This window comes from Sphaerodactylus townsendi, linkage group LG02, assembly GCF_021028975.2.
Source record: "Sphaerodactylus townsendi isolate TG3544 linkage group LG02, MPM_Stown_v2.3, whole genome shotgun sequence".
Classification (NCBI taxonomy): Eukaryota; Metazoa; Chordata; class Lepidosauria; order Squamata; family Sphaerodactylidae; genus Sphaerodactylus; species Sphaerodactylus townsendi.
This window is the reverse complement of record NC_059426.1, coordinates 503917-527905: the sequence shown is the minus strand read 5'-3', so window position 1 is coordinate 527905 and position 23989 is coordinate 503917. Positions and strand designations below refer to the sequence as shown.

The window sequence follows — 23989 nt, the reverse complement described above, 5'->3', positions numbered from 1 at the left end:
TACCAGTAAGTCAGATAGGACTCCCTGAACCAAACCTCACCAAGCTTGGGGGGTAGCATAAGGACAGTCTCCTGATGATACGCTAAATTTTTGGTGCCTCTAGCCTAAAACCTGCGCCCCCTGCAGGCCAAAAATGGAAAATTACTAAAAAATACTGCTCCAAAAACAAACCCTGCATTTTGATGCCCCGCACAAGGTTGTGCCCGTTTCTCTGTCATGCTGACACTATCCCTTTGATGTGTAGACTGATACTCTCAGGGGCTTCCTTCCTTCCTGCTTCCTCCTCCTCCTCCTCCTCTCCACACCACCCTTCCCTTATCTTTCCATCTTGCATCTTGTGTGCAGAGGGATGCCATCTGCATCCATCCCCATCTAGCCGGGCAGATCAGAACAGAGAACCCAGCTCTCCACTTTTCTGGAATTCACTAACAAAGACTCCTCTTATTAGTTAGAAACTACGAAATGACTCCTCAAAGCTTCTCTTTGAACTCACCGCCTACGCACGGACGCGTGCATTTCTGGGATGCTCCGCCGTGCTTTTAGCACCCCTCCCATGCGCTGCTGCTTATATAATGCAAAGGTATCTCTCCCCAGAGAGATCACCAACAACGTTCACATTTAGGCTGCGTAGGATTGACAGCATCAGTTGGAGATGTGACCACAACTTATCTTTTCAGTCTGCATCTATTAGCTAACAGTCTAAGTATGGAAAATCTCACAGTCAAGTTCCCTGCTAGGCCAAAGGGCGGACCCTTGTACTGAAGGATCACTCGGGCACACTGACACCAAAGGTACTTTCTGTGACTGTTTTTTATAGTAATGTGGAAATATGCATCCAGAAGATCCAATGTGGCAAATCAAACTCCTTGGCATAGCAAGGGTGGAATACTTCAAGTTGAAACCATGCACAACTTAGTAAGAATGTGCTAACCTTTCCAAACAGTGCTCCCCTTTGAGAACTGATTGTACTGCAATTATGCAGGACCTGCTCTTATTGAGTGAAAAGATCCAAAGGGGATTAAGGGGGCATTGCCAAAACCTCTGACGCATGACCACATTATATTAGAGAGGGAACACATCTAAAGTAATTGAGCCCCATGAAATTGCCCTTCAAGGAAGACTGTGAAGGGACACCTTATGGCAAGATCGCCCATCTAAAACTTTCCTTCTGGGAAGATTCAGGGAGCTTTTGGGACTGGGGTCTGTGTTTTCCATCCTCCTTTGGATTGTGGTGTGTTGTTTCCCGTTCTGATTGGAAGGCTGTGGAAAGACACAGAAGTCCCCTGGGAATTGATAAGGTGGAAAATTTACCTCCCTTAGTAAGGATTATAAGTAGGGTTGCCAGTTCTGGATTGGATAATACCTGGAGATACCCAAGATTACTGAGAGGTCATTAGAAATGCCACCCACCCACCCACCCACAGTAGATATTTTGTATCTATTTAAATCATTGATTTAGAACAGAAAGGATACTGTAATCTTCCACAGGTCTGACATTAATGCTAGCTATAAAAGAGTGTGTAAAAGTGAACTGTTTAAAATTATCATGCATTATTACCAAAATTAAAACAATGCTGCATATTTCTGTCCAGATGGTTTGCATTAGAACAAAAACTAGGACCCGGGCTGTGTTTCTCTCACTCATGGGAAGAATCTCAGGATTCATTACAAATTAGCCTCCCTGGGATTAAGAAACCTACCTTGGAGTTCGTGACGTATGAGTGGACTGGTAGAAAATGCTCCCAAGCAGAGATGGTCTCGGATCACAGACCGCGTGAACAGAGAAAATACATTTAAAGTAGCACTTCCCTCCTGGGGTCTGTGGAATGGCACGCACGTCAAAACACAGAAGGAATCAGTAAAAAAGCAAACTCTGCCGTCCTGCAAGTAGGGAGGGAGGACAGGATCCCAGCCCTGTGCATGAAGACTGAAAGAAAATGGAGAAGAGTTGGTTTTGAAACCCTGCTTTTCTTTAAGGAGTCTCAAAAGTGTTTCTTGTCTTGATTAAATCGCCATCCACCTTGTGAGAGCCAGGTGGGGCTGAGGAAGGGACATTTTGGAGGACTGGCACGAGGTCACCCAGCAAGTTTTATGTGGAGGAGCAGAGAATTGAACGTGGTTCCCCAGACTGGAGTCCACTGCTGGCTTTTAAGGGTCTCCCGAAGGGGAAACGTATCCATTTACACGTATTAACTTTCAAAATGGTCAACTGAAGCAGCAGGTGGAGGAACAATCGTATTAGAGGGGGGTGAATGTCTGCACCCCTGCTTCATTCCATGAATCTTCCCGCTATTCTTGCCCAGAGATGTCTGGGGCATAAAGCCTGGGCGAGGCCTTCGCAGGGTGCAGAAGACTGGGAGGAAAATATGGGAGGGAAATGCATGACGTCCGCAGAACATCTTAGCTGTGTTTTCCCCTCCCCTGTTCCAGTTGGGCAGGGGCAAAGGTGTGCACTGGAGGGGGAAACCACAACCCCACTACTGCAGCCCAGTGGAAGAGCTTCTGCTCTGCATGCAGGAATTCCCATGTTCGATCCCTGGACTCTCCACTTGAAAGGGCCAAGCAGGAGGCGATGTGAAAGACCGCTGCTTGGGGCCCTTCAGAGCCACCGTTCCTCTGACTAAGCAATGCTGACCTTGAGTGGACCGAGGGTCTGAATCATTCCAATGTAGCTTCATGTCTCCAATCTAGGACCGGTGCAACAGATAGGCTTCGTCTAGATAGGCTTTTAGACAGTGCTGGGGTGGAGTCAGCAGTTGTGGTCCACATTGGCACCAAAGACATTGGGAAATGTAGCCGGGAGGTTCTGGAAGCTAAATTTAGGCTGCTAGGAAACAGTTTGAAGTCCAGGACCCCCAAGGTGGCATTCTCAGAAATGCTACCCGTTCCACGCGCAGGGCGAGCTAGGCAAGCGGAGATACAGGGTCTCACTGCGTGGATGAGAAGGTGGTGTAAGGCAGAGGGTTTCAGATTTGTCAAGAACTGGGGAACCTTTTGGGATAAGGCAGGCCTTGTACAAAAGGGACGGGCTTCATCTTAAATCCAAAGAGGAACCAGGCTGCTGGCGCTCAGCACATTAAAAAAGGCAGGTGGCAGAACAGCTTTAAACTGATCCCTGGGGGAAAGCTGACAGGAGCAGGAAGGTGACAGTTGCCGGAATACAAGTATCTACTTGGGGATGCAGACAGAGAGGGAGGTGTTTCTAAATCAACCACATACAAGCTGGTGAACATAGCAATGTGCATGTGACAAGCGGATGAGTGTCTACAAAAAGACTTGAGGGTAAAGCACATAAATCCCAGGTTAAGGACAGAGGCAGAGGTATACAGGTGTCTCTATGCTAATAAGTAGAAGCCTTCGAACCTAAAATGGGGACTTCTAGAGTAACAGAGTTTTTTGAAGGAGGACGTTGATATAGTGGGCATTGGCAGAGACATGGTGGAATGAAAGAAGGAGAACCAGTGGGATGCTGTTATATACCAGGCTACAGGCTCTATAGGAAGGAAGGATAGGACAGGGCGCATTGGGGGGTGGAGGTTTTGCTCTTGCTTTACATAAAAGAGAGCATAGTGTCATGCATAAAAATAGACAATGAAGAGGGGAGCTGGTTCCCTTACAGAATCACTGTGGATATCAATACCAGGTCTGTGAAGGACAAAGTTTAATATTAGGAATATATTATCGCCCCTGACCAAGAAGTGCAAAAGAAGGGATTTTGAGATGGAAAAAAGAAATTAGAGAAGCCAACAAAAACAAAAATGCTAGTGGTAAATGGGTGATTTTAACATATCCCTATATAAATCTGGAAAAAAATGCATGTTCAGGTCACTTAGTGAAGGAGAGAGCATTTCCTGGATATGTACCCTAAATGACTGTGGCTTAGAGACAGATGGTTTATTACTGGAACCAACCAGGAGAGAGGTGATCCTAGATCTGGGACCTCAAGTGGGACCCAGGACCTGGGAAAGCGGGAAGTCAGTGTTGTTGGAGCCCGATAGGGAACAGCGAATTTCACAATGCTAAGTCCCGAGATTCAGTATCTCTGCATGCGCACAAGTGACAACTACTAATGTAGTTACATTCGCCTTCCAGAAAGCGGTAGAAATTCCTCAAAAAGATGAGGGGATGATAGTGACTTGCTTGGGAAGTTGAAAGGGAGGAAATTAAGAGAGTCAACACTGTCCAGGATGCTTGGAGGTTATTTAAAACACAGTAATGAAAAGCTCAGCTGGAATGTGTTCCGCAGAGTTAGGAAAGGCAGCACCCAGTCCAAAAGAAAGCCACCATATGGATTTAACAAGAGAGAGTTGAGGGAAATTATCCAGAAAAAAAGAAAATGTGCTTTTAGAAAATGGAAGTCCAGCTTTGACTGATGAAGGAATATGAGGAGAGGGAACACAAATGGTGGCAAAAAGAGAAGCAAGTTAGCTGTAAGGGAGGCAAAAAGGGATTATGAGGAGGACGCATGGCTGCGAACATCGCTAAGACCAGCAACAAACAGTTCTTCAAAGTACATCGAAAGCAGGAAGCCAGCTTAAGGAAGCAGTATGAGGCCCAGCTTAGATGACAAAAGGAGCAAAGGGTGTGCTAAATGATGACAGGGAGATTGCAGAGAAGCTTGAATATCGAATTTTCTTTTGCATCTGGTATGCTTTCACCCAAGCAGTGAAGTTAGGAAAATTCCTGCACCAGAACCATGCTTCTTGGGAGGCTAATCCGAGGAACTAGCTGAAGATAGTGGTAAGACAAGGAAGAAGTTCTGGCAGCCATTGATAACCTAAAATGCTACCAAATCCCCTGGCCCAGATCAAGCATTCACCCAAAGGAGTTCTTAAAGAGCTTCAGCTAATGAAATTGCTGATCTTCTCACTTTAATATGCAACTTATCCCCTGAAATCTCAGGCTCCCTCATCCCTGAAGACTGGAAGATGGGCCAATGTCACACCAATTTTAAGAGAAGGATCTAGGGGGGACCCGAGAAATTACAGGCCAGTCAGTTTGACATCTGTTCCTGAAGTAGAATTAGTAGAATCTATCATTAAAGATAAAATTATTAAACATGGTAATGAAAAGCAAGACCTAAGCTGGAGAAAGAGTCAAGCAAAGTACGGCTTCTTTGCAGAGGCAAATCCTGTCTTACATAAATCCTTTACTAGGAGTTCCTTTGAAGGTGTAAACAGGCATGTGGATAAGGGGGAACCAGTGGACATTGTCTACTTGGATTTCCAAAAGGCTTTTGACAAAGTCCCTCACCAGAGACTATTGAGAAAACTCAGCAATCAAGGAATAAGAGAGGAAGTCCTCCTATGGATTAAAAACTGGTTAAGAAACAGGAAGCAAAAAAAAAGTGGGTGTAAAATGGGAAGTTCTCACAATGGAGAGATGTAGGCAGTGGTGTCCCCAGGGATCCGTTTTGGGACCAGCGTGCTCTTTAACCTAATTGCCATAAAATGACCTGGAAGTAGGGGTGGAGGTAGCATTGGTGGCCAAGTTTGCAGGATGATACCAAACCATGTAGAGGTGTGGTGAGAACCATTTTAAAGGATTGGGCGCAAGAGCTCCAAGCAGACCTTGATAAATTAGGTGCTTGAGTGGGCTAACAAATGGCAAAATGCAGCTCCTCAATGTAGAAAAATGCAAAGTGATGCACATTAGGGGCAAAAAAAATCCAAACTTCACATACAAGCTACAAAAGGGTCAGTGCTATCAGTCCACAGAACCAGGAAAGGGATCTTGGGCGACTTAGTTGATAGTTCCATGGGAATGTCAACTCAATGCATGGCAGCTGTGAAAAAGGCAAACTCTATGCTGGGGATCATTAGGAAAGGAATTTCGAGAATAAAACTGCAAAGATTCTCATGCCCTTATATAAAGCAGTGGTGCTGCACTTGCACTCTTGGAGAGTACAATGTGTCCAGTTCTGGATGCTGCATCTCAAAAAGGATATTGAGGAGATAGAAAAAGTGCAAAGAGGGGCAACAAGGATGATTGAGGGACTGGAGCACCTTCCCTATGAGGAGAGGCTGCAGCGTTTGGGACTCTTTAGTTTGGAGAGGAGACGGCTGAGGGGGGATATGATTGAAGTCCATAAAATTATGCATGGGGTAGAAAATGTTGACAGAGAGAAATTTTTCTCTCTTTCTCACAATAATAGAACCAGGGGGCATTCATTGAAAATGCTGGGGAGAAGAATTAGGACTAATAAAAGGAAACACTTCTTCACGCAACATGTGATTGGTGTTTGGAATATGCTGCCACAGGAGGTGGTGATGGCCACTAACCTGGATAGCTTTAAAAGGGGCTTGGACAGATTTATGGAGGAGAAGTCCTCTTTGATCTGAGATTGCAAATGCCTTAACAGACCAGGTGATCGGGAGCAATAGCCGCAGAAGGCCATTGCTTTCACATCTTGCATGTGAGCTCCCAAAGGCACCTGGTGGGCCACTGCGAGTAGCAGAGAGCTGGACTAGATGGACTCTGGTCTGATCCAGCTGGCTTGTTCTTATGTTCTTATTTGTTTATGCTGCAAGCCACCTTGGATCCATACCAGGGAGCAAAGCTCAATAGAAATATCAAAATTTTTCTCTCTCTTCATGAGCCGCAGTGTTTTGTATTTAAAAGCAAAATGCAGGAAAATGATGAGTAGGACTAATTCACATCACACGCTTATCTGAAACATTTTATGTTGAATTCTTTGCAATGGGTCAAGTCTAGATTTGTTGCTAATGGAATTGCTACCAATTCCCCCACCCTACTGCAGACATCTTCTGCCTAGTCCCTCTAGGGCAGCATTTCGGGTAGATTGGTGGCAGGGTGAGAGGGTGGAAGATTCCTTGAACGGAAAAATTAGTCTGGGCCCAGCCTTCTACATTCGCTGTGCTTGTGGTGTTTAGAAAGAGCACAAAACAAGATACTTGTCCAAAACAGCTTTAATTTTTATTAGGATGTCACTCAACCAAAAGCAGAACAGCCTCACTTAAAATTAATTGCCCATTCAATCAACACAGAAATAACGTGCAAACATTTCAACGTGTTCAATGCCTGCCCCATCCAGATTACAATAAAGCTCACCTAGATGTGTTTAATATGGCTTTCTAAAAGAGACAGCAAATATTCTGAAGTTGATGCCTTTTTATTTTTAGCTGCCCACTGTCTTAACACTGGAAGATCAGAAGTCGTTAATGCTAACAGTGGATGAGAGAGTCAGAGGAATGACTAATCCCTTCCAAAAACAAATGGGGTAAGAGAAGGATAGCAATCAGCCACCGATGATATTCCCGTCTTAACTGGCCCCAGATCAGCTCAATGCTTAGAGCCTAATTTTGAGTTCGTGCTTCCCTGTGTGTCTGGATTATCACCAGCCTAACACCACGCTGTGATAGTGTTTTCTGCAGAGTTCCATTCGTGCCCTGCTGAGAGACAGGGAACAAAGGTGCTCCAAATCTGTTCAGTGAAGACAGGAAAGCACCAACTGAGTGCGGGTCTGCATTGCCAGAGAGATCTTAAACCATCTACTGAAAGAAGAACGTATCAGCCCTAGCGGCTGACAGAACATGCAGCAATACACTGAACTTGTGTATACATCTAGAGGCAAACCCAGAACGGACTCTGAATATTCTTGGCATAGGCAGTCCACGGGAGATGTCCTTGGTGAAGCCCCTGACAGCTCTAAGCACTCTGAAGAACGGACTGTCATGCAGCTGACACTCAATGCGAATCAAGACCAACTTCTTTGGCAGGTGCCAAAGACAGTCTCCAAAAGGCCACCACAAACCCAGAAGCCTACAAAGTAGCAGGCAAAAGGAAATGTCAGCCTTCTACAGTTACTTTAAATATACTTACAAAATATTGTACATTTCTTTAAGAATCAACTTTTTTCTTTCGTAAAACCGAAAGAATGCTCAAGGAAAAGAAAAGAAGCCACTAACTTTAAGCAGATCAGACACTGAAAAGAATTTAAAACAAGCCTGACCCTAAAGATATTGCTCCATTAGCCAAGAATTGAGACAACAGCCCGTTTAATCTGCCTCTTCCAGTGAAGTGAAGTGAAGTGCAACAAGCCGCAAGCTGGTCGCTTGCAGACTGAGGCTTTACAGTTCGAAAGCTGGGAACTTTGCCTTGGTTGGTACCAGCAGGTCAGCCAGGAAATAGATCGTGCCAGCCATTCCTGAGAAGACAGACAACAGTTACCACTGACAGGGGAATGAATGGATGCACTAAAGCAAGTCAGACAGATCCTACACAAGTCTTCCCTTAGTTCCTGACTGAGCCTAGCAGCAGTCAAAACATGGGGCCCACCCTGAAAAAGTCAGGAAATACCAGAAGGACCGTCTTCTCCCATACTGTTCTGTATACCAGTTAAGGGCTGCCTCTCTAGCCCTGCCCTTTATACCCCTGTGAAGTGGCTGAGGACTAGAGACGGGGCGTTTTCTGTGGTGGCCCCTCATCATCCCCCTTGAGATTCTCCTAGAGCCTATTTTACTTTCTTTTAAGTGTCAGGCTAAAATGCATCTTTTATTTTTTAACCCAGACCTTTTAATTAGTGGTGAAGGATGTTCATACTTCTTTGATAATTAATCCTCCATGTTCCTCTCAAACAGACCTATGCATGTGCAAAATTAGCAGTTAAGTTAAAACAGGAAAAGCAGAACAAAGTTTACCTTCAAAGAGAGAAAAGGGAGTATCTGGGGTCCGACACCCGTGCTGCCCATAACTCAAACACCAGTCAGCAAACTAAGAGAGGGAAAATGAAAAAAAGTCACACAGTACGTTTTAAAAGGTTTGCTTGTGGATATCAGACCACATCTGGTTATATCCACTTTTTGACAGGCAGCTGTTTATATCCTTTCAATTCTTATTTAGAGTCTAAACCAGGGATCCCCAATCTTTTTGAGCCTGACGGCACCTTTGGAATTCTGACACAGCCACAAAATGGCTGCTGTGGAAGACGGGCCCAGCCACAAAATGGCTGCCCCAGCTTCCCTTCAGTCACAAAGCACAGATTTTTGTGTTGAGGTGGCAGCTGCTGCCAAAGCATAATACAAAAAAAAAATCTACACAATCAAATCTCCGATGGCCAGTCAGAACTCTTGCTGGACAAAAGCCTCACCTAGCCTGCCCACTTTCTAAAAACACACCACTGGGGACCCCTGGTCTGGACCAAAGGACGTGCCTCAGAATATTCTGAGATGAAGGTAAAGATGCTGAGGTGCTCCTGGGCTGCTGATTACCTACTTGCCAGCCTCTCTCCCCAATTGGGTTAGCTCCATCACAGACAGTTCAAATTCTAATTTCCGAAACCATTTCGAGAAGTGAATGTCCATAAAGAATTAGTTGCTCTGCAAAAAAACCTCCCACATGCAGTTCTGCCTGCAAGCCGGGGCCCTTGGATGCTGGAAAATCAAGCAGGGAACAAGCTCAGAAGACAAAAAAGCACATCAAAATGATTTCTGGTGGCTGGAAGCTTATGAGGAAGGCGCAAAGATCCGTCCAGATGTGGCTGAGCTGCCTAGAAATCTTGGACATTTGTCCTGAACACATGCTCCCCGGTGCTCAGCTGGGCAAACCTTCTGTGGCAAAAGAGAAAATGAGGTTTTCACATGTGCAAAAATATTAGCTCTCTATTCCAAGTTTCAGCAATGCCATTGCAGCTAGGGTGTGTGTGCGTGCGCCTCAGTATTTAGCCCAAGGCCTGGCAAGAGCTGCACCATCTGGCAGTGAGGCTGAAGGTTAAGAAAATGACAGAGAGCATTAGAGTGGCTGAAGGAAGCTGCCCAGAGCAGCAGGAAGACAGATCATCGGAGGTAACCAGGTGCCAAGCATGAAGATGAGCGGCAGGGAGGCACTGAGCACTGGCACCGAGCATCCTCACTGATCTTCAAGCACCACCACTGCAGGAAGGGAAAACAAGTAGTCTGCTTCGTTGCCGTGATGCACATACAAGGAATTCATCAACAGACGGGTTTCCTGCGTATGCATTTTGCCACGTGCAACCGGCTGACTTGCCAAAGGACATGGCAATTTGTGCTCTCCCAAGTCTGGGGACAACCCTGAAACCAGAGATGGAAAACTAGAGGACCTGAACTGGGTGGAAAGGAAGGGTATACCTGCTGCAAATTAATAAAAGACAAACATGAAGCTTGTAAACGTGAGGCAATGAGCCAACTTCTCATGAGCTCCTTTTAAAAAAAAAGGATCTCCCCAAATTAAAATTCACAGCAAACACAAAACAGACACTCACTGAGAGGCAGCTTGGTGCAGTGGTTAGCAGCGACAGACTCTAATCTGGAAACTGGGTCTGGTTCTCCACTCCTCTGCATGCAACCTGCTGGGTGATTTTGAGCTACTCACAGTTCTCTCAGAATTCTCTCAACCCCACCTATCTCACCAGGTGCCTGTTGTTTGGGGGGCGGGGAGGGAAGGTGATTGTAAGTCACTTGGAGACTCCTTTTGATAGAGAAAAGTAGGGTATAAAAACCAACTCATCTCTCGAGCCTTTATGCTCTGCTACCAAAATGACTCATTCCATTATGCAGAAAAGTCACATACTCTTGGGCACATAATACATAGCTTCATGTGACACAATATTAGGATGTCTCTTTAAGGAGAATTGTTTTTAATGACTTGGAAATATTTGGTCATAAAGTCTTCTTCTAGTGACTTGGAAAGGGCCACACACACACACACACACAAGTTCTCTTGCACTTGCAAACAGGTCTCTAAACTATTGTTCACCTTGCAAGCTCTGTAGAGATATTTCACGTCTTGAGTGAGGTTGTACAAAGTCAGGAAGGCATACGCATTGCCGGCTGTCCCGTGACACAGCCCGCAACCTTTCTTCATCAGCCCCCACTGCCAAATCACCTCTGCACACTGCAAGGCATCGCTGAGGTACTTCTGCTCTCCAAAGACCTGCGGAGAAAAGCAGGGTCTTTCCCACCAGACTGTGCATTATCCAATGCTGGGAGAGGGACGTCTCGCACATGCTGTGCTAATGAGCTCTTCTATCAAGGAGTGCCCTCCCTCTAGAGCACTATTTACCCTCAGAGGGATTTTTTTTGAGTTATAAATGAAATTATTTAAGTCACCACCAGCTGTCACCATTAGTCAGCTGCCAAAGGGCGGGGGACACAGCCACCGCTGCGAGCAATATGAATGTCTCACGTTCAGAAGGCATGATGGGACATCTCCAGGAACCATTTGGAAAAGCCTCATTTCCATTTTAGTTGTGAGAGGGGAAGTTACTGAGTTTAAATATGGTAACTGTCTTTTACGGGGTGTATGTGTGTCTGAGCCAGCGTGGTGTAGTGGTTAAGAGCTGGTGCACTCTAATCTGGAGAACCAGGTCTGACACTTGAACTGTGGAGGCTTATCTGGTGAACTAGTTTAGCTTGTGCACTCCAACACGTGCCAGCTGGGTGACTTTGAGCTTGTCACAGTTCTTTGGAGCTCTCTCAGCTCCACCCACCTCACGGGGTGTTTGTTGTGAGGGGGGAAAGGAGATTGTCAGACCCTTTGAGTCTCCCTACAGGAGAATACGGGGGGATATAAATCCAACTCCTCTTCTTTTTTTTCGTCTGCTGCTGCCTACCTTGTATGCTTGAAGCAGCATGTAGATAACCCCGGGCGCCCCGTGGCACCAGTGCACAAGCAGGTCTCTGGAGTCCTCGATGCAGGGGGGGTAGTTGCCGGACGGGAACTTCAGCTGGCAGACATAATCCACGCTGGGCTTGACCAGACTATGCAGCTTGGTTTGACTCACACCGAGCCCAGGCTGAGAAGAACAGACAATAAACAGAACAAACAAGCACAGGGTTAAAAGTGGGACAGACACCCTGGCTTCCCCTAGCAACTATCTCACTTTTATTTCCAGTGGAGGGAGTGCCTCATGTGTCTCTCCCGCCTGTGTCGTCTGCACTCAAGATCCTTTGATCTCAGCTGCTGGAGATGCAGGGATGAAATCCATCCATCCATCTTTATTTTATTTATTTATTTAAAATATTTATTAGCTGCCTTTCTCCCTTGTGGAGCTCAAAGCAGCGTGCGGTATAAATAAAATACTAAAACCTGAGTCCATAGAAATACATAGAACCAATAGTCCCTCGAAGGCTTCTTTACCGCTGCGTGGAAGCTCCACCACACTGAGTGGAACTGAGCCGCTGCAAGAGTTCTCCCTGCTGGGCGGCCACCCAACTTACACGGTACCAGTACAGTATTTGCTCGACCACACGGTTTGCAGGGAATGTTGCATAGACATAGACAAGCCTTTATTGGCATTCCAAAATACAATAAAACAATTGTCCATAAAAAAAGGCAGATAGATACAGCAGCCATTCAGAGTCTTATCAATAGTTTAGTCCAAATGGACTCATCAAAAGTGCCATTCATAGACACCTCTCCACAGACCAGACTGAAAACCCACCAACAGAGCCCAGGCATCACAACAGCATACAGTATCAACACTCCACTATAAGACACAGAGTTTGTTAGAATGGCACCTAACACAGAACAAGGGATAGGGGGCGAGGAAATGGGCAAACAATTGATTTGACTCCCATAGGTTGCCACAGCCTTCAGTTGTCACTCCATCTGGCAATCAATAACAAAGCTACGACATCTCTCAATGAATCACCCACAGGTTATTTGACTTTGGGTGACCATGTACCCAAAGGTTGCTGGCAGAGGTAGGCACTATATACCAGTAGCAAATAGTTAATGTGAGCAGAATGTTGCATAGAAACAAAACTTAAAATCACAGTTTAGGACTGCTCCAGCCAGAAGCAGAACTGGACGAGGTCTCTTGATTGAGGAAGGGACTCCCCTAAGGAGCTTCCAACATTGAACAATCCAGCTGCCCATGAACAGTAAGCCAGGTCTACAAGACAGGCAGCTGTCACCCCTTCCCACAACGAACTGCTCTATTCCAGATCTATCCCCTCGCCTCTTTCTAAATCCTAGGTCTCTTAAAAGTCCCTGTGTGGTTGTGTTTTTACCATTGTGTGCGCGCAATATTTATTATTTTCCTTTCCAATAAAAATGATTAAACTTTACTTTCTGGATTCCTGTGGATTTCTGATGAAGAAAATCCTTGGTAAACTCAGTTGGTTATCCCCTTTCGCAACACAAGGTCTGTCCCCACTGATTTCCCATTCTAAAAGGGACAGACGCTAGCATTTCCGGTAACACCCTGCCACAATTCAATAGAGCCAACCTTAGGGGACTGGGGAGATTTTACTCAACAAAATGGCAAAGAGCTTGTGATGAATTCCACAGGGTTAGCAGCCGCCACCCACAGATCTTTCTGTGCCATCAAACAATTCCTCACCAACCTCACCAAACCAGGATCCTCAGAGGGAATTTAAAAATAGAATCTGGGCCTAGATTCTACAAAGAGGCTTAGAGACAGCTTCTACTCTAGAGCTGTGGCTATGCTAAACTCCGCGGCTTCGTGTTCATGTGTTTGGGGCTGTGTAGGGATGGGTGGAGGAAGGGGAAAGTGAGGATGGGGTATGAGTCTGAAATTGTGTGCATCGAGGAATGTGCTGTAAATTTCGTTGTGCGTGCACAATGACAATAAATACTAATGCTTATGCTTAGATATAAACCCACCCAGGATTCAGAGCCAGTGGGGCATAGAGTGTAAGAACAGGATCTCGGAGACCAAGGTTTGAATCTCTGCTCTGCCAGGGAAGATCACTGGGTGACGGTGGTCCTGTCACAAACTCTCCTTGCGCTTTTGGTGAGGACAAAATAGAAGACAACAGAATGATCTAAGACACTTTGGGTCTCAACTAGGTTATGCCAGAGTGTAAACGAAATGCACAAATAAACATCTTGAGGTAAACTGACAGGCAGAAGATGGTTTGCTTTCTAAAGTGAACAATAACAAAGTTTATTCAAAAGAAACTCAAAGCTGAGGTAAATATTATCAACCAGGAGTCGTGGGTTGTAACCTTGTTGTCAGACCTGAATTAACTGCTCTTTGGGCTTTAGTGTTGGTGAGTGGCATGATAAAGGGTGAAAGCACACTTCTTGTCAAGTTCCACTCCGCTGATTGATCCCTTGACAGACCCTGGTGCTTTTATACGTATTAAGAAGCAAGGAGATCTGCCACCAAATTTTACATCACAAGCACAGAGTGTCTGATTTCTAGTCAGGGGTCTTCTAAATGGACTCTCCTCAGGCAAGATGCCTCTTACCTGCATGAGATAGTAATAAATCCCAGCTAGGCCATGGGCTGCTCCCACATAGTATTCCTGGTACCATTCGTACATCAGAGGGCTCTTGGAGGTGAAGTTCCGCTTTTTGGCCAGGTTCTCACCAGAGGCCAGAACCGCCTCACAGACCTGCAGGAAATGAATACAAAATCAGTGCTGAGTCCTAAAATACCTGCTTCACGGTTTTTTCCAATGGCAAAATGCCCCCCTTATCAGGCTGCCCCTGAAGACAACCCGGAATCTGCTGCTGTGCCAGAATGCAACACCCGGACTACTGTAAGGGTCTAGTGGACGGGAACATTTTGGAACAGTTACAGGATCTGTCAAGAGCCTGCAGAGGAAGGGAATGGCAAACCACCCCTGCTTCTCACCTGCCTGGCAAGTCTGTTGCTGGAATTGCAGTAAGTTGGCTGTGGCTATTGGTTTATTTGCAAGTTGGATTCAGGGTGCTGGTTATGTTTTTTAAAGCCCTCCACATCCCACATCCCCCCCCCCCATTTCTGAACAACCACCTCCTCCCCCACGATTCCAGACACTACGCTCTTTGGCTCCCAGTCTCAATAGGCATGTGATTAAAAACAGGTTACTCAGGAGAACGACAGCAATGGTGGTTTCTGGGGAGCTTCTGAAGCAACCCTCTGACTTTCTGTTTGGTAGAACACGACTTTTTATAACCCTAGGCTGTAGTGAGGCCTCCTGTACTGAATATTTTCTTCACAGGCCTGAAGGATAACAATCCTTGGGTTTTTTTAACACAACAACACATCTTGTGACAGGCCCTTTCTATCACCTGAGAGGGCCCACCTAGCCACTGATGATTTTGGGGGACCGGGTTTGTGACATGAACCTCCCGCTCAGTTCCAAGACATTCTTAGAGCAGCAAGAGAACGAGGCTTTGGGTTTACTGCCATGAGGTAAGTTTTGTGGACAGCAAGAAGAACACGGAGATCACTGAGGAAGGACTGGTGCACAAATTACAAAGAAGATGTTTTTCAGGGGCAGAGCAGCAGCACAGGGCTCCAGACTGTCCAAAGAGAAACCAAGCTGTGGCATCTGTGGCTTCAGAGCAAGGTTTAAATTCTCTTGAAGGTACATGAAGGTACAAAGAGCCATGGGGATGGATCCTTCCCCACACACAGGAGGATCCCACCCTTACCAGCCTGCCCAGCCAAAGGGTCAGACTAAACAATAAGGGGACTGCTCCTCACCTGAAGCAGGCCTCACAAGTGGGTACTTCCAGAGGGACAGTTGCAAGGCAGAGCTACCCCTCAAATGCTCTCTTGCTGAGGCAGACCAAAAACTATGACAGTCTTATAAACAAAAACTAACCTTGCATTTTCCTGAAATGCATCAGCCAGGAGACATGGAGCCCAACAGGGGCATAACCCTCGCTTCTTCCCGACACTCAGTCACCGCTAAATCTTAACATGCTTTCCCTTGTAAGTTTTCCCTTTTCCTGGGACACTGGGAAACCACTGCCCCAGCAGCACATGCATAAGGAGCCGGGGGAATGGGAACGCCTGCAGCATGAGCTCGAACGGTAAACAGAAGAGCACTGTAATTCAAGGAGAGCTTTAGGGAAGGTTTTCCCACAACTCTCTCCTTCACAGCTACAAATTTTAAGGGGAAAACTGTTTCCCTGCAACAACAATCCCATGGTTTCCCTTGCAATATTGTCGCAACTGCCCTCTACATAAGCCAGGTCTGAACTCGGCTCCTGCTGTTCTTCCCTCCCACATTCCGCCCCTCCTCCGAAAGATGCTGCAATCGCACTCCAAAAGGTCAGTTGTGCAAACACTTGTTCCCTTCAGGGGCAGGACAGCCTCTTTGTCACACACCTGAACAATCAAAGAAAACCTCCCGGTGTGCTGAACTGGATGGCCCAGGCTGGCCTAATCTCACCAGAAGATAAGCAAGGTTAGTCCTGGTCAGTACCTAGATGGGGAATCACCAAGGAAGTCCAGGGTCGCAACGGCAAGCCACCTCCAGTTGTCTTCCGTCTTGAAAATACTATGGAGCAGCAGTGGCGTAGTGGTTAAGAGCAGGTGCACTCTAATCTGGAGAACTGGGTTTGATTCCCCGCTCTGCTGCTTGAGCTGTGAAACTTATCTGGGGAACTAGATTAGCCTGTGCACTCCCACACACGCCAGCTGGGTGACCTTGGGCTATTCACACCTTTTTGGAGCTCTCTCAGCCTCACCCACCTCACAGGGTGTTTGTTTTGGGAGAGGGGGGTGAAGGGAAAGGAGATTGTCAGCCCCTTTGAGTCTCCTTACAGGAGAGAAGGGGGGGGGTATAAATCCAAACTCTTCTTCTCTTCTTCTATGTGATCACTATAAGGCACCAGTGACTGGATGGCACTTTCTACCAGTGTAACCTTTTCATGGTGACTTCCGTGAGGCCTCTGGCACGGCAGGGCTGGGAGCTCATCGAAGGAGCGGCAAGCTCACGGCTGGCATGGGACGTGAAGCAGGGACAGCCGGTGTTGCTTTACACACACCCTTGGGACCCCTCAACATGCCAGAAACTAGAGGGAGTGGAGGAGAGGCAGTTTAGAGGAAAAGAAGAAATGGGCATAGTACTTGTTGGATGTGGCTCTGAGGGATCTTTTCCTCTCCAAATTGCTTGTTCACAAAGAGCAAAGCGAACAGGTACCCCATCCGGCCGTACAGCAACTCATCAGGAACCCGGGAGTCCAGTTTGGGCAGGTGAAGCAGTCTGGAAGGACAGACATTGACCAGAGACATGCAACTGTGAAAAAATGGATACTAAACTATTTATATCTTTCGACAATACTGTAAACCTCCCCTCCCCAAACAAATTCACCTTTGTTAGGAAAACCAGCTTTAAAAATATTTTTAAATAACAAAAAAGAAACACTAATGGGGATTAAAATTAGAGGAATTAATATGTCAGTACTTAAGACTATAAATAATTGTTAATCTGACATGCACCAGTGGGCATTATTTGAATAGTAGACTGTTAGATGAAAAAAAGTTGGAAGGTTCTCTCTTAAATTTGTATCATGTTTATATTTTATTGAACATAAGATCTACCCTATTGGTTTTTTGTTCATACAGATATATATACCTTGAATAGTAGTTAATATGTTGAGTGTTACACAGTTGGATATTTTTTCTACAATTTCCTATTTTTGCATGTATCCTTATATGGATGAAAATAATTTTAAAAATTAAAATATTATAAAACCAATAGGGCTAAAATATAATTCCTGGGTTTCTGTTGCATCCTGTGGGAACACAGTCAATGAACTTTAGAAAATGGTCTAAGAAAAAGTGAAGAGAGGAGGTAGTATTTTGTGGCTTGTCACAAACCACCTTCATCAGCCATTCTTACAAGTGACACATTCTTTGCACAAGACCAAAGGCGTAGCTAGGGAAAATGGAGCCCGGTGCAAAATCTGAGCCCCCCCCCCCCCAATTTTCATTTGTGTTTTTTGTATTTTTTAGTGTTTTTGGGCGGAGCTTTATTGGCCTCAGGGAGGAGGGCGTAGTTTTTGTAGGGCTAGCAGCACCCTTGCAATTCCCTTTCAGGGAGATATCTTTAGGAGGACTCTCCCTTTGATGAGTACCACCCAGGGTTTAATTGGTAAAATTTGGTTCAGGGGGTCCAAAGTTATGGACCCTCAAAAATGTAGCCCCCATCTCCTATTAGTTCCCATTGGAGACAATGGGGATGGGGGACCCCCTGAACCGAACCTCACCAAACCTGGGTGGTATCATAAGGAGAGTCTCCCAAAAAATTCCTGAAATTTTGGTGCTGCTAGCCTAAAAACTGCACCCCTGCAGGCCAAAAACCGAAAAAACACTAAAAAATACAAAAACCACAAACCTGAATTTTTGTGCCCCCAGACGCATGCCTGGTGCAACATACACCCCCTGGCCCCCTTTTAGCTTTGCCTCTGCACAAGACAATTATGACCACAGTGAACATGCTAAAGTGGCTACCCCCTTTCCACGACAGCAAGCAGTACTTCTCTAAAGTACGTGTTTTTCTGCTGCTATCCTTTTTGTAAATTCCTCTTTTCATTAAGTTACAGTCAAAAAACAAAAGGTCTTCTCAGAAACCCAACATTAAATTATTTGTTCAAATATATGCCTGAGAGACACTGAAGCAACACTATGCAGTAGTTCTTTAATAACTCATATGTAAAATTATGTGCAGTCCACTAATTAGGATGCCTTTAACTAATGACAAATATTGGGCCACTGTAATTACTGTACAACCGAGTCAGTCAAATTTCACCCATCCGTTAGTCAAGCAGGAATTGGAATGTGTGGCGCCTGGCACACGCGCATTGAATCTCTGTTGGTATTAATACCCAGTAAGACAAGGGATGTTTCTAAAACATTAGCTGATTGACAGTTTCAATGCCCCTGGCTCTGCGGTCCAATCATTCCAGATGCAAATGGACCTTCTGTTTTGCTCCCAATACTCTACCAGGAAGGTCAGATGCCCCCCCCCCAACCCAAATGGAGAGCAGAGGGCAGAAACATTGCTCCGAAAGAGACGACGTTAATGTCCCGCTTCTGACACCGACAGTTTCCAAAGCCAAAGAGACACTGAGGCAAATGTAGAGGGAGAAGAAACAAACAGTTACCCTAGGCATTTTTTAAAAAGAAAAAAAACATGCTAAGGGGGTGGGTCTCAACCTCCAAAGATCTTCTTTCCAAACAGGACTCACACTGCGTTTATTTCATTTCACTTCACTTCCTTCATTCAGACACAGGCTGTCCTCCCAATGGGGATGAAAAGCAGATTACATTGTATTTCCCCTCCTCCATTTTATCTTCACAACAACCCTGTACAGTAGATTAGGCTGAGAGATTCTGACTGGCCCATGGTCACTCAAAGAGTTTCCATGGCCGAGTGGGATTTGAGCCTGGTCCTCCCAGTTCCTACCCCAGTGCTAACCACCACACCACACCGGCTCTGCCACCGGATCCTTTCAACTAGGAATGTCAGCGACTGAGCCAGGCCGTCCTGAATGCTAGGGAGATGCTCTAATACTGATCCACACAACCATCTAAACCAAGGGTGTCCAACTCTAGTGCTTCAGATGTTCATGGACTACAATTTCCATCAGCCCCTGCTGGCATGGCCAATTGGCTGATGGGAATTGTAGTCCATGAATGTCTGACGCGTCAGAGTTGGACACCCCTGATCTAAACAAGGAAACATGAAAAACCACAGAAAGAGAGGCAGATGAAAAGGAGTCTCCAACCTAGCCTGGCCTCTTGCTCTCTTTCAAACGTTAATCTGACGTGCAGATACTCAATTTCAAGCTCTTGGTTGTGATCCCTGCTACTTTTGACTAAGCTCCTACGCACTGCTCACACATGAACTACACTGAGCCACCCTGATGTGAATTTTACCCTGATGTGAATTTTACAAGAGGAAAAGATACAGGGTTGCCGACCTGCAGGTGGGTTCTGGAGATCTCCTCTAATTCTAGCAGATCCCCACATTACAGAGCTTAATTCCCTGGTGGAAAATGGCTGTTTTGCAGGGTGGACGTTATGGCGCTATACCCCACTGGGGTCTCTCCCCTCCCAAAACTCCACTCTTTTCAAACTGTACCCCCAAATCCCCAGGAATTTCCCAATCTTTGTTTGGCAAACCTACGAGATATAGATTCCAAGACAGAAGTCTTAACATTTGTCCTGATAAAGAAATAGCCTTGATACAATCAGAATAAAATTACAATAATTTGGGGAGAGGGGAAGAAGAGCGTTCACTTCCTTTTTTTCCACGCAAGCCTTCTGAAAATGTTTCCCCAAACGATCCCTAGTGGCTGCACCATCGAGACAAGCAACCAACAAAGGAAAGAGGAAATTGGCTGCTCTGAGTTTTCCGGGCTGTGTGGCCGTGGCCAGGTGGTTTTTGCTCCTAACATTTCCCCTGCATCTCTGGCTGGCAAGTCACAGTAAGGCGTGCCTGAAACACATCTTACCAAGACATGCCTCTGAAGATGCCAGCCACAGATGCGGGTGGACAAGAAGAGTTGGATTTATATCCCCCCTTTTCTCTCTTGTGGGCGACACTCAAAGCAGCTATCATAATTTCCCTTCCCCGCCCCCCACAACAAACAATGTTTCACCCTGTGAGGTAGGTGGGCCTGAGAGAGCTCCAAGAAGCTGTGATTCAGCCCAAGGTCACCCAGCTGGCGTGTGTGGGAGTGCACAGGCTAATCTGAATTCCCCAGATAAGCCTCCACAACTCAAGCGGCAGAGCAGGGAATCAAACCCGGTTCTTCCGAAGGATTAGAGTACACCTGCTCTTAACCACTATGCCACTGATGTGAAACATTAAGAGCAAAAACCACTGGGCCACGGCCACACAGCCCGGGAAACCCACAACGGCCAGTTGATTCTGGCCATAAAAGGCTTTGACAATGCATTGCAGGAGGAAATGTTCAGTTGCTTCCCGAAGGCCTTCTTTTTCTGGTGTGAACCCTACGCATTGGCCACTAAAATGAGATTGCACCGATACTAATGCAAACTCTCTCACTATATGATGACAATTGAAAAGAGAGCCTAAATGGCCACTCCAGCTGGCCTGCAGGAGAAAGAAGGAAGCCACAGAAAAGGCAAGAAGGGGATTAAGGAGGATTCTGGGAGCGGACATGGGGGTTGGGGGGTTGGAAGCTCATGCTGTGAGAGCCAAGGATGGTGGCATGGCGGCCATTTTAGACTGGCAATTAACAACTGCCACTAAGAGCGGCCACTGAGGGAGAAAGAACAGGGAAGAGGTTCTAGACTCAGGGTGGATATATTTTGGAGCGGCATCAGGAAGACATGTCAAAACAAGAGAAACCGAGTCGCTCTTGGATTTCTCCTTCCCAGGAGGCTTTAAAAAGAACAGCTGAGGCACATTCGCAGAGTTTGGGCTGAAGGGATCTAACCTAGGAGGCCTGGATTGGGATTGCTCTACAGTAGCCACGTCCTGCCCTTGCAGAGCCACTAGGTGGCAGTGTGGGATCAGGTGGGACTCCCTCCCACAAGGCTGGCAGGAACAGGAGTCCAACTGCAAAGTGAGTCAAGCGGGGGGGGGGGGGGGCTGGCATCAGGGCCAGTGTTCTTAGGGTGGAGAATGCGCTTCCGTCGCTGTCCCTTCGGGCTCCTGCTTTTTGTAAACATGCCGATTCACATCAGGGAAAAAGAGATGCAAGATGCCCTCTAACGATCCTGGTCATGACAAAATGACAAAGTAGATGTAAAACTTGGGGTGGGGGAGACACGTGGGAGATTCTGCTCAGAAGACGCAGACAGAGGAGCAACAGCAAATATTCAAAGTGGGGCTGACCAAAGAGCTACCTGCGTTTCCGTTCTCTGTGATCAGTTAACGTCTTATGAATAGTCTCCTTGGATTCTAACCTTTAACTGTTCAAAAACGAGGATGCATGATGTATGTTGAGATTTCACGCAGGTAATTACCAAAATAGTGTTTTTCTTTTTCAGAATGGCTTGTGGGCTACGAAAGACTGAAATATTTAAATCTACAGAGGTAGAAATATGGACAGAAAATATGGACGTGGGTGGGAAAATAAAGTAAAACAAAATGATATTTTAAGGATATTTATGACATTAAGCAGATGTTGCCCAAATAGAGTTTGTTTAAAAAAGAGTTTGTTTAAAAGAACACTGAACAATTTTGTAGTTACAAAATGAGAAGCATTTATATTCTGCAACGGTTAGAAACACAATGCAGGGAGTACTATTTTCTGAGGGTCAAACGAGATGTGACCTCTGACACGAGTTAAGTTGAGGTCCCGCCCCCAACAACTGTGTTTTTTCCACACAATATTGGGGAACTCCTGTTGCCAAGTGCCTCAGGATCCAAACTGGCCCAAGGGTGCAGAGTGCGAGGAACAGGCTTCCGTTTCATCATTCCCCTGACTCAGAACAGTCACCGGAGGGTCCTGTTTGCCTCACTGTGCAGCTCCAGATGCTACAGAGACCTCATCTAGTTTGGCCCTCAAGTTCAAGGATTTTTATGCAATCCCAAAGTGGATGAGCTGCCGTTTTACCCCAACAGGGCTTGGAGACCGGCATCCTGGACATGCCCCGGATCTCCACAGTCATCTCATTCACATTCGGGGAGTGTGTGTGTCACACAATTACATGCAGATTATCACCATATTAATTCAGGTGTGAAAAAGAACACCAGCAACCCAAACATTTAACAAGAGTCTTACAGGGTCATTCTGAATGAGGGAGACTTTTTAGACCAAGTGAGAATAATGGAAGGCCTGCAACGGCAGCATTTAGTTCTCCTTCAAACTCATATTGAGAAGCTGTAAGACTGACTAATTCCCCTTCCTCCAAACGTAGAACAAAAATGTTATTTATACCTGGCCCTCCTTGGTAAAGCAAGGCTCAGGACAGCTTACCCGTTACATAGATTACATATGAATACCAATTTAAAACCACGTTTTTGCAATTAAAATAACCGCTAATATACAAATTCCTATAGTTGGCGCTTAAATGTGACGATGTCATCTTGGGAAGATGCTCTACTCTGGCAGCCGTGTCAGTGACATAATGGAATTCACGGGTTTATTTAACCTACAGTTTCAGTGCATAGGTAGAAAAAGATGAGTGTTATTTATGCCTTCTCTAAAAATACCGGTTTTCTTAAAAATGGAGCTTTGGCCTCCTTCCAAATGCCACAGTACCATTTGGTAGTGGCGGAAAAGGTCATCAAGCGGTGACCCCTCGTAAGGCAAGGCAAGAGAGGCTGAGAACTTTGCCAAATGCAAGTAACTTCTGGCAACCTATGGACTCCCTCTCTTCGGTTTCCAGCTTCCCTTCCTAGTCATGAGATCAAATACCCTTCTGAGCTTCTGAGATCTGATCAGATTGGGCTAGCCTCGACCATCCAAGTCTGGACATTCATCCACGGGTGGTGGAAAGTGACGTTAAGTCCTAGGTGACTTGTGGTGGCCCCTCATGGGGTTTTCAACATTGCTGATGTCACAGAGGTGGCTTCAAGTCATTGCTCGCCTCCTGCATAGCAAATTCTGGCGCTTTTTTTTTGTTGGTCTCCTTAATCCAATTTGATTTCTGATGGAGGAATCAATTCCTGCTGAGCTCTTAAGATCGTAGGAGACTGGGCTAGGCTGGGTACTATTTATCCTGGCCAATAGGATCATCCATAGTATTACAAATCTAACAGGGTGATTCTGTCTTTCTAAGTCCACTGACGTCAACAAGCACAGAAGGGTGAAACTGAACTTCAATGAGGAACATCAGTTCAAACGACACTCAGACATTACCGAGCAATACAATCTTCAGCTTGTTTGTCATTGTGCAACTTGTGGTACACGACAGCAGCCACCGCCAACGGGCCGGCGTCTCCACACAAGAAGGTGATGGACCGCTTTGTCAGGCAGCCGAGACTCTTCTTCACGTACTCCTGGGCCATCTGAAGGTAGGAAGGGTCACCATACACGTCAAAGAGATGCAAGTAGAGCAAAGCAATGCCTGAAAAGGAGGCGGCCTCAAATTAATCCTCTTCTTTAATAATTCAGATACAGTAGCTTGACATTTTAATATCCAATTGAAGTAACTCCTGAAGCACAATTCTGGATATTTATTGGATTCCCACCTGAGGCACCTTTACAAAAGACCTGGCAAATGTCTGAAAATGGGATAACTCATTTAGGTGAACATCGACGCGTTCTATATTAGTGATGCCTACAGTGAAAAAAGACAAGATTTCCTTTTGAAATTATCCCTGTGATCTGTGAT

The 23989-nt window shown here is 45.9% G+C and overlaps 1 protein-coding gene across 1 annotated transcript in view; it reads right to left on the bottom strand.

Moving 5' to 3' along the window:
- Positions 1 to 6914: 6914 nt before the first annotated feature.
- The window catches only part of LANCL1 (LanC like 1), a 30952-nt gene continuing 13877 nt past the window's right edge, over positions 6915 to 23989 (bottom strand). Inside the window, exons 3-9 of the mRNA XM_048485364.1 lie at positions 23515 to 23726; positions 16799 to 16934; positions 14199 to 14345; positions 11591 to 11773; positions 10735 to 10911; positions 8661 to 8733; positions 6915 to 8167 (exon numbers count right to left, since the gene is read on the bottom strand). Of these exons, the coding sequence (XP_048341321.1) occupies positions 8091 to 8167; positions 8661 to 8733; positions 10735 to 10911; positions 11591 to 11773; positions 14199 to 14345; positions 16799 to 16934; positions 23515 to 23726 (1005 nt within the window). The 3' untranslated portion in view covers positions 6915 to 8090. The remainder of the gene's footprint in view (positions 8168 to 8660; positions 8734 to 10734; positions 10912 to 11590; positions 11774 to 14198; positions 14346 to 16798; positions 16935 to 23514; positions 23727 to 23989) is intronic.